This window comes from Podarcis filfolensis, assembly GCF_964270895.1.
Source record: "Podarcis filfolensis genome assembly, chromosome: 11".
Taxonomy (NCBI): domain Eukaryota; kingdom Metazoa; phylum Chordata; class Lepidosauria; order Squamata; family Lacertidae; genus Podarcis; species Podarcis filfolensis.
Window position 1 is genome coordinate 18,172,652 of NC_139613.1, and position 11,438 is coordinate 18,184,089.

An 11,438-nucleotide genomic window follows, 5' to 3' on the forward strand; every position below is an offset into this window, starting at 1 on the left:
AAATTGTAATCAGAGCAGACCCTCTGAAATTTAAAAAGATAGGTCCATGACTTTCAATGGACCTTGTCAGAGTAAAATGTAGCTGAATACCACCCACTGCATTAAAGTTCTGGCTCAAGTTCCTGTAGCACAAAGCTTGTGATGACCAAGTAAGTAATATTCAGCAAAATATTAATGAATGGATACAGTGATTTTTAATCACTTTCCCTTCATCACTTTTATCATCCCATCGCTACATCATTCACTCACAAGTTTTCCAACTGAATCAATTGATTTGGCATGATGCAAAAAAAAACAAAAACAAAAAAACACACAAATGCTTTAACTAATGCTTTAACTATTATAAAAATTCTTACCTTAGTAAAGTTATTCAAGTGGCCTAGCTTTCTCATATTTGAAACCCCTTGCAATTTGGCCACATTTTGGAGAATCTCTCTCAGGTTATCAGAAGGGTCTACAAGAGAGAAAACAGTATTGGTAGGTACAGATTAGAGAAGCAACTACTATACTACCTATCCTGTCTTTCTTTAATCAATTTCTGCTTCTAAGGAAGTTGTAAACATTTTGATAGCAGCAGGCTAATAGTTTAAAGACCAGGAGGGAAGTGAAGGCTAATTGAGATTTCTCTCTCAAAAAATACAGGTCTGTTTCCTGGCCCAAATGAGGACGTACCCAAACCTAATTTGCAGAAAGTGTCTGGATCATACCCAAAGGGTGAATTCCAGCTAGAGCTCTCCAAAGCTGGAAGACCCACCATTTGGGCATTTACTAGCAATGTAATTGTAAGTAACAAACATGGACTACCCAATATGTTAAACAGGCTTCACTACTGAAAGTGTCAAATGAAGCTTTTTTCAATTTGGTTGAAAATTTCATGAAGCAGCCTAACTAAGGTTCTGCTGAAGATTATACCTACTTAGTGAAGAATGCTGGGGTCTATTTTCTAACATATCTCAACATGCACCTTTGTGAATGTTTGGCGCCAGTTTTGGATTAGGGAGTTTATCCAACTTTAGGGGAGCTATTCTTTGTTTTATGAGTTTACACAGTGTTTTTTGCTTGAAAGGGGTCAAATTAAAATTCTAAACAAACTTAAAAACTAAATAACTAGCTACTTTTCTTTTCTTTTCAACTACCCCTGAAATCAATTACTGTGAAGCAGCAGGTATTTTAGTGGAAGTATTCAGAGTGATATCCAACATTTGTCATACTCAGCTCTGACACATTAAAATCAACGGACTTGTGTCAACTGGTTTTAGTAGTTCTACTATGAATATGCCTAAAGGTGGATATCACCTTCAGGAAATGTTGTAGCAAAAGCCATCAAATGCCACTACTGTAGTTGAAATTTCTTCAACAGCATACCAGAATACGGTGGTGGAGAAAATCATACTGTGGAGAAGGAATAGATTGTCACATATCCCATTTGAGAAGCTCAGGATTACCAGGGGGGACCATTCTAGAGAACATTTCATCCCGTTTCAAGATCAAGTAGTACAAACCACAAGCACAAGATTAAAGAGAATAGTGCTGGCATATAAGTACCACTAACAGTTTGTTATAACCTTTAATTTCAAGGGCATATAATAGATGGGAACAAACTGCTTCCCTATAATTTAGCATCACTGAAAATGTAATTTGACTGATTCCTATTCCTTTGTTTTGCGCTTTCAGCATAATATTGGTGACAGCTACCCTAGCTTTCAAAGCTTTGAGCTGTACAAGTGATTTCGTATTGCATCTCAAGTACCAAATCATAGTGTCTCAAAGATTTCTCTAGAATGTTTGATTTCATGAATTAAAAAAACAAGATACTTCCTCAATAAGGTTCCTGAAAAGAAAAGAAAAAACATTCTAGCTTGGTCAAATGAGAATGTCAAGCAAAAACTAAGGATGTTCTCCTTCTCTGGGTAAGTAATAAACACTCTTGACACAAAAATCACTGGGGAAAAACCTTTCAAAGTGTATGTGGCATGTTATGGTGAGGTCTGGCATACCTCAGTAATGAAGTCTGCCCCCACAGCTTTTGCAGAAAAAGAAAAAAAGAAAAACCAATCATAGCAAATTCATATCCCACCATGAGCACATCCTGGAAAAAAACAAATTCCAGCTTGCATGTAAAAGCAAAGCATTATTTTCCGATTCTAACCTGAAGAGATGGGGCAAATCTAATTCGTACGAGAATGTTAATGCTTGTACGTTACTCCCTTTCATTATCAAAGACTCATAACTAGAAAGGATAGAGCACATACTTTCCACACAGAAGGCCCCAAGACTGTTATTTCCAGTCAAAAGGGTGAAGCAAAAGGAAAGACTTTATCCGAAGACCCTGGAGAACCACTTCCCAAGGAGAACTGTTGTGGCATCTGAGAGCTGATGGGCAAGTAATATGGCTATTTATCACTTCTTTAGGAATCATTAGCTGATGGGACTTGGAGTCCAAAAAACTCAGAAGGTTCCCTACCACTGCCCTAAACCACAGTGAAGAGTAGACTAACCACAGTTTTATGTCCTAAACAGCAGTTAGTTGAAAAAGGAAGTGAAAACTACTAATCTCCTCCTCATGACTTCAGCAGGATGGAGAGTGGAGCTCTTAAGCCTGAGGTCAGGGAAGATGGGAGTTGTAGTCCAACAACATCTGGGGACTCAAGGCTAAGAAAGGCTGTTCCAATGATATCCTCTATACACATTTTTTTAAATAACCAAGGCACTATACATGCTTTTCAGTTACATTTTGCAACAAGTGCAGAACTTGTGGTTGAAGCCATTTTCTCATAAACTAGAACTATTAAAAGATATTAAACACAAATATATTTGTATTTAATAAAAGAGCTTTCACATGCAGAATAAACTTTTTTATTTTGCTGCAGTAGTACAACCTCCCCAGATTCCTATCAAACACTATTGCTATTTTCCCATCCCACAATGCCCTCTTCTTCTTTCATTAATAAATTCCAATTATAGGTTGCTACTCTCTTGTATTCCAACATCTTCCAGACAGTGGTATAGTGCAAGTGTGTAACATGTATCAATATGTATATGAGGATGTATACAGAAGAGAAAGAATGCGTATATTTGATTTTTAAAGCCTGTTATGAAATGGACCTGGATTCCTGGTTTCAGTTTGTGCTGAGCCAGGACTGGCCACTTCAACACACTTATGTGAGCAAATACTCCTGTGATTAATCATGGTCTCCAGCTGTAAACTGCTATTCACTCTTCCTTGTAATTCACATCCTGCTTTTTAAAATATATAATCTATTTCAGATTGCAAAGAATCCTGAAACACGCACTGGTTGTATTTCAAAAGTTACACAAAAAAGAATGCAGTTATATTTTCAAAATTTTCTTCACAAGGTCTGAAAATCCAGAATCTTTCAACAGCAACCAAAGTAAGAGTTACACAGTATTAAATATTTGTATGCCTGCTTAATCTCATTATCAGTCCCGCTATGCCACAAAAGTTACACAACTTAGAAGAAAACCAGAACAGGCCATTTATACTGTGTGAAAGCATTAAAGGTTGAGAAGTGGTGAGAAAAGGAGCTTGAAAAATATTTGGTATTCAGCAAAACCACTACTGTATCAATTAGGGAAACCACCATTGATTTTTAAATAAGCTTTCAAGTTAAATATGCCTAAATTTTAAAGAAAGGTGAAGCTGTATAAAATCAAGTTGGGAGTCAGAGTAGCACTTATCTGCAAACTCCTTCTGGTGGAATTCAAAATTACTTGGACACTTATGCTGAAATTCATATAAGTAGCACGTATCTAGTAATTAACAATGGATGTTTATAAATAATAAGTCTATACAGTGGTACCTCGGGTTAAGTACTTAATTCATTCTGGAGGTCCATTCTTAACCCGAAACTGCTCTTAACCTGAAGCACCACTTTAGCTAATGGGGCCTCCTGCTGCCGCTGCGCCGCCGGAGCCCAATTTGTGTTCTTATCCTGAAGCAAAGTTCTTAACCTGAAGCACTATTTCTGGGTTTGTGGAGTATGTAACCTGAAGCGTATGTAACCTGAAGCATATGTAACCCAAGGTACCACTGTATTCCATTTATTATTTTACATCATTAATTTGGTTAAGTATGGAATTCAAGCTTCTAACATCTAAGAGAAAGAGCGGCGGGTCTTGGAGATGCTAACCAATTGCTAGGGGGGGGTGTAGACTCCTTTCAAACTTCTCAAATTACTCTGGTGTGTATACTGAGGGCATGTGAAGAGAATTGGTGTTGCCTCTTCCAGCAGACAACTCCCTCACAAAATAGGCAATTGCACACTTACCAGCTTAGCTATTAAGTGTTGTAACCCAATGGTGTAGATATTTATGGCATGCAATGGAGCCAAAAGTTCTAAGCCAGAAGTGGAGAACCATTTTCAGCTCTTCTGGGAAGTCTTTCAGATACTTGGGCCTAAATAGCTTAGATCTTTAAACACTAATGTGAGAATCATGAACTGGGCCCAGAAACAAGCTGGCAACCAGTGCAGGTATTTTAAAATGGAGGTTATAAGAATTCAAAATAGAACTCTGGCCAGTGATCTGGCTGCTGCACTTTGGACCAGTTGAAGTTTCCCAATAGTCCTCAAGGGTAGTCCCACGTAGATCACATGGCAATAGACCAGTCTGGAAGTTACCAGAATGTGGAATACAATGGCCAAGGCATCTCTCTTCAAAATAAGCCACAACTGGCGAACCAGCCAAAGCTGGAAATAAACACTGCTAGGTACCAAGCCTCCCTGAGCCTCCAGTGACAGCTTTGGATCCAAGAAAACCCTAAAGCTACAGACCTGCTCCTTCCTCCCAGTGCAAACACAGCCAGAACATGAAGTCTTCCCACTTCCTAGACTCAATAACTCAGAACACATCTCAGGATTCAGCTTCAATTTACTGGTCCACATCCAACTCGTGTGTGTGCATGTATTCCATTGTAACACATTATATTCAAAGATTACTCTTTGAGCAGAGTAGTCAACTTAGAATAGAACTTTGGTTCAAATACCAAATCAGACATAATATTACCTTTTACCCACCTAGCTTACCTCAGAGGACTGTTGTACAGATGAAATTGGACTACCCCAATGAGCTTTTCATAGGAAGGACTGTCTACAAATATGAAGATTATTTTCTTTGGTAGCATTTAAATTCTCTGCCCTCAACAAGAGTAATCTTCATATCAGTGTTAAAAAATGTGAACTGTATAATGGAAAACACTTATTTTCAAATGCTGGCCAAAGACCTAGCAAAGCTGACATGTTGTTTGCTTCAGGTGAAAGGAGAAAAAAGGCATGGAAAAGGGGAAGTCTTCCACATCATAATATGTCTTCTCTAATAAAGAATTTGAGAACCAATGCTACTAAATATGAAACTGAGATCAATAACACTTGAAATAGTCTCAGATATTCAAAATTATATCACTATAGTCATCAGTTCACATATTCTGGCTTGCTGAGAACATTCTCCAGGTTTCCCAACATGCACACAGGATTCCAGACGGTAGCAGACCACGTAAAGTAAGATACACATCCCTATTCACCCCAGTTTTCTGTGAGGCACAAAGAGCTGGAAGGAAGAGAGATATTTCAGTCTGTTGTCAGAAAAAGATTCCAGGACTCTGAAGGCAACCACATTTGTAGACTCTTTCCCACAGTTCCTTTGGATTTTTGTTTCTAACAGGATATTTCACAATATAAAACAATAGTTCATTTGCAACATAGCATGCTCTTAATGTAATCCATCATGAAAGTTCTGAACTTTGAGAGGCTTAAGAGGCATTCAACCCACACTGCAACTAGCAGGATTTTAACCTATGATGCCAGACTGTATATATTCATGATTATATTTGGACAAGGTACCTACTAATGTTGTGATGTGACAGATATCCAAGTGATCAAATTTATATACACAAATTGTGAAATCCTACATATTTCAGTATCAATCATCCATGTTCACATTAAGGATGTTGCTTGATAAATTCAACAAAACAAAAATATGATCTAGTGTTAACCATAAACCAAACTAAACCAATCCAAGACGTTAAATTAAAAAGTATACAATAACATGTGATTTAATAAACTAAATTAATGGTGGGGGACCTGTGGCACTCCATATCTGTAACCATCCTTAACAGCTGGCCATGCGGGCTGGAGCTGATGAGAGTTGGAGTCTAACAACATCTCAAGGGCCACAGATTTCCTACTTTTGAAATAAGTATCCATACCTAATCAAAATTTTTGGGTTCTATAATATCCTGCATGTAGAGATTTATTTTTAAATTGTACAATTTCCCACTAATGACATTTTGAGGTTGAAATGTGTTGAAACCTTTGGTATTTCTTTATATATTACCAGGTTCATCTATGTTATTTATCATCTGTTGTATACAAATAGGTATTTTGGTTCAGTATGTTTGTCTAATTAAAAAACATGTTATTTCAGCATTGATACAATTATCCATTTAAACTGTGATGTTTTTTGCTTAAGAGCAGGGATCCTCAATTCTTCTAAAAACTGTTTAAGCTTTTGGGATGTTGAATAAAAATGGGCAGTTTGGAGCTTGCTTACACATTCAGTATTCAGAGGTGGTTATCCCAAACTTTCAGCTCCTTTCCCCTTGACCAGGCTTAGGCAAACTCGGCCTCCAGTTGTTTTGGGACTACAATTCCCATCATCCCTGATCACTGGTCCTGTTAGCTAGGGATGATGGGAGTTGCAGACCCAAAACAGTTGGAGGGCTGAGTTTGCCTATGCCTGCCCTTGACTATTTCTCAGTCATTCAAAAGTTATTGTGTTTCTTTCAAGCAGGGCTGGAAAATGTTTGATCCACCAAGATGATCCACCAAGACAATTGTAGCCCATCAGTCAGGCATGTCAGCTGACCAGGGGCTCAATAAACACTGATTGCTTGGGGACTTGGGAGACCACACTGCATTGGTCATGACTTGCATTCAGCTATGCGCGTCAAAGTTATGCAGGAAATTGGAGATGACTTTTCACATGGCATGCAATAGTAGAAAGAAAATGTGTAAGTAACTCGCATCCTCTTTCCTGTTTTGGAGTCTCATCTAAAGAAGTTACTGAAAGGGGAGCCCACCCAGAATAAAGTCAATAAATGACTCCAGAATAAAGATGTTTTTTCTCCTTTTGAGCAACAAAACCATAGAAGCATAGCAAAAGGCTCAGGTCACTTGTGGGTGTGCTACCACCATTTCCACAGCGTGAGTGTCGTAACTCAGTTCTATCCATCTACGAGAGCTACAAGTCGGCTATTGTTTACATGGATTACTTATCCAGAGATTAAGGAGAAGAGACAAGCCGAAAGCTTTTCATCCTGCCACGTGCCACTGAATCATTTTTAGCTTACTTCAACCTCTCATTCACCTCTTGAAAGTAAAAACAGATCAGAGGTTGGGAATGAGTTTAGGGGCTGTTATCCAAGGATCACTGAGCTGACTGTATAAACACAGGTAGTAGCAGAGTTCACTTTCAAATATCAAGGGACAACATTAATGCTAACTAGCCATAGGTTGGCTTTAGAAATGGTATGGCATCACAGGATGCTTAATAAATTCATCTATTTCCCAGGGGATGCATATTCAGGTTAATCTTCTCAAATGAGATTGAAGAAATAGACAAGATAACAGAAATATGTGAATTTCTAGAATTCTATATCACATACAGTTAAACTGATGTACCTATCTGTTTGTGGCAAGAGGAGATCTAACATAATATGGGAGCAAGCAGGCCTGCATGGGCACAAGCAAAACAAAAAGCCATTGATAAAAAAGGAATTCTTAGTGTCCCCGGAACTGACAACTACAACATGCCGATGCCATGGGCTGAATTTCCTAATGCAACAAACCAAAGTAACACAAAAACAATGTTGAAGTGAAAGCTCAAAGACTGCCCTAGATGCTACTTGCATCTTAGGACCTTCATAAATAAATATGTAAATATGCATTTTCCCAGTAATGTAGAAAATGGGCACATAGTAACCAGCATAGCACAAAACAGTGTTGTTGTTTTTTAAAAAAATATGCTTCTTGGGCAAACACCAAACTGCAATGTAAGAACAAGCTTTTTAAAAACAATCTTCTTTTGAATTTCAACACTGAATTTTAACTCTTACAATTCTTCAACACCTATTTTCCAATTCACTCTAGTGCTAATTCAGATATTACCACGGCGGTACTGTACTCCAGTCTCACATTATTCTAGTTACATTCAGATAGAGAAAATACATGAATCAAATGAATAGTGTGGTATCTTCCTACTGGGGGACTTCTGGCCTCCAATGGGCCTTGAATATGACACTGAAACATTATAGATTTCAAAATGTGCTTTCGGCCTGATGTTTACCACACACTATTTTGTCAGTTATTTCAATGCTACCTTATTTTCATGTGGAAAAGCACCAATTACATACTTCTATAAGTACCATACCCAGTCTACTTATATATGGTGTCATTACTACAAAGTTTCTATTTTGCAGTACAAATTATCTGGAATCCATAACATGCAGCACTCTTAATACTTTCGAATATATCTACTCACTGTTTCATCAAAAACATAAACTTAATATTTTAACATATTTTTGTTAAAATGCAGCAATGAAAAGTTTGTTGGTATTTGTTTTCTCTTTACACACTGCACTAACAGTTAATATACGCAGCATATTATGCTACACCTCTGTACAGTTTTATTCTGTATATGCCTGTAATTGAAGTAAAAAAAAAAAGCCCCTATGGGAAATATACAAAGCATCCAAATTGTTTTTCAAAAATTTCACTGTGATAAGAATTCTAACTGCCACCTTGTCTTAAGATCTATATCCAAGTATAATAGAAGTCAGCTTGCCTATAGGGACAGGCAGTCATGAGTTCAACCCTAAGTATCTACAAACTCTGGCTAGTGGTGGACTATTTCCAAGCAGATCACTGACAACACAGAATCAATTTGCAAGCAGAATGTAGGAGAGAACCGGATTTGGAAAGACCACTGGAATTTACATACTGCTGGCTACATCAATGCCCAAGCTCTGAAAAGCTCAAACGCTGCTAACAGCCCCATCTGCAGCCAGCAGACGGGAAATAATGAACCTGCAGCACAGCAAGCTGTACAAAACAAGTCAAGGGGGTGGAGAGAGCAACATACCTGCCAATAATCCATCAGCTGCTTGTTGTTTTCCTGCCCCCCCTCTCCCCTTCCCCCATGTGTCAGGAAACAGCTCACCAGAGTGAGACTTCACCATCTCCCCTTGTGACTTAAGATTTCTCTTCTTCCCATAACAAATGAAGGGTGGGATTCCAGTGCTTGCCCGGTGGGCCCTGTGCTTTTCCAAAGCCAACTACTTGCTTTTCACTATTTCCTCAAATTCTCTTTTCCACTCTCACGATTTGAAGACAAAGTCAAACTATTTCTGCTAACAGAAACAGAACACCTCTCCTCCTCCTGGCCAAAGTGATAAAAAACGAGGGTGAAAGCGAGAAACACAGGGAGACAACGGGAGCTGCTTTCTCACAGTCACTCTCACCCTCTCTAGTTAGAAAGAGAAGTGCAGCACTTAAGCCTGTAATACACATTTTTTAAAAAGAGGAAAGTCCCATTTCAAGGAGGAAGAATCAGAGGAACATGGAAGGGACCCTGACAGTCTTCAAGACCAACCTTGCATAAGATGCTCCACAACCATGCTTCAGCTAGCAGCCTATCATCTTGTTTATTACTATTATCTTAAATGAAAACAAGATCTAATAATTTAGCCCTCACAGCCCATGCTTGCCAGGAAGACCCACAGAACAGAAAGGGGTTTCATTCCCAATCTAACATCCCCACCTGAGCTCCATGGGGCTTAATCCCCTAAATAAATGTGCATTGCCTTGGGAATGGGAGGAATGTTCGCATCCTGGAGCTAGTATTCTCCCCGCTCCCTCCTGCTGGGGACCGGCTGCTGGGAGCAAGACATATCGCTCCCCTTATCTCAGGGATGTCAGGAAAGGGCTCCCCTCTCCCCCCTGAGCCCCAGCCTCCATTCGCTCCCATTCTGAAAACACCCCCCAGAATGTGGAGTTTGTGGGGAATGTGGATGGTGGGAGGCGCTCGCCACCAGGGTGCCCACCCCGCTTTCCCCCCCCCCCTCCCGCTCCATTACCTCGGCTGAGATCGAGGGGGACGTTTTCCTCGCCGCTGTCGTTCCGGCCTGGGCGGTGGGGAAGAGGGGGAGAAAAGAAAACGAGATTCGGTCATTGATGGGAGGAGGAGAGAAGAGGCTGAGCCCGGCGGCCGGAGGGAGCGGGATGCTGAGAGCGGGGAGGGGAAGACAGGAGCCGGGCACCGACCCACCCACCGCCCCGCCGCCGCCGCCGCCGCCCCCGAAGCGCAGGCCGAGCCCCCCCCACCCCCCGGGGGTTCCTCCTCACCTCGAATGCGGAGGTGCCTCAGCGAGCGGGCGCGGAGACTCACCGCCATGTTTACGGCCCCGCAGTCACAACACCGGAAACCTCGCCCGATCTCGCGAGAGAGCGGAGGAAGCCGCCTCGCTCGGCTTGCCTAGTTACTGCCCGCGCGCGCGGGAGGCCGGGCCCGCCCGCCCGCCCTCACGAGCAGTCAGCAGCCGCGCGCTCTCGCTCGAGGAATAGGGAGCCGTGGGAAGGCAAGGGCGGGCGGCACACTCCCGCTGCCAGGCAGCCCGTGAGGCAGTTGTTGAGGCCCTGGGGTGGGGTGCAGCCGTCGCCGCCTTTGTATTCTCCTCGGGGCAGGCGGCTGTGCCCCCTCGGCTTGCTCCTTGTGGAAACCTATTTGCTGCGAGATTCCAGTTGATCCTGGCGCTTCCCCCCCCCCCCCCGCCCACAGATTCCCGTTTCCTTTGGGGAATGAGGCGCAGCGGAGACTGTGGTGTCTTTTGGATGCGTGGTTTATTTACACCAGGGTTTCCCAAAGTTGGGGCGCCTGCTTTGTGGGGACTACAATTCCCATCATTCCTGACAGCTGGTTCTGCCGGCTAGGGATGATGGGAGTTGTAGTCCCAAAACAGCTGGAGACCCAGCTTTGGGAAACCCTGATTTACACAACCTGAGGCTGTGATGGAGGGGTTAACAGCATCAGTGCCTTCCAAAAGTGGCTTTTTCGCCTCGATAGCTGCAGTCTTGGATTCAAACAGAAATCAAACATTGCTCCCAAATTGATGGTCTGACTTTTCCGACAGTTTGCTGCTTTCCTTCTAGGTCACATCACGGCAACATAACCTTGAACTCTGGCTTTGCAGGCCCTCCAGGTGTCCCTATTTTTTCCAGGGACAGTCCTGCATTTACGGAAGCTGTCCTGGTTTCTGATTTGATCCTGGAATATCCCACCTTTCCTTAGGATGCCCCTATTTTCATCAGATAAATATGGTAGGATGTCCCTATTTTCATCTCAGAAATGTTGGGTATGACCTTACC

General features: G+C 41.4%; 1 protein-coding gene across 4 annotated transcripts in view; it reads right to left on the reverse strand.

Moving 5' to 3' along the window:
* RICTOR (RPTOR independent companion of MTOR complex 2) overlaps positions 1-10,527 on the reverse strand; it is a 63,045-nt gene extending 52,518 nt beyond the window's left edge. For 3 of the 4 annotated variants that reach the window (XM_083575998.1, XM_083575997.1, XM_083575996.1), the window contains exons 1-3: positions 10,419-10,527; positions 10,151-10,198; positions 357-454 (exon numbers count right to left, since the gene is read on the reverse strand). In XM_083575998.1, the coding sequence (XP_083432124.1) occupies positions 357-454; positions 10,151-10,198; positions 10,419-10,467 (195 nt within the window). In that variant the 5' untranslated portion in view covers positions 10,468-10,527. Of the gene's footprint in view, positions 1-356; positions 1,083-1,152; positions 6,389-10,150; positions 10,199-10,418 lie in introns of those variants that run through there. The other variant, XM_083575999.1, reaches the window with a different exon arrangement.
* Positions 10,528-11,438: the final 911 nt, after the last annotated feature.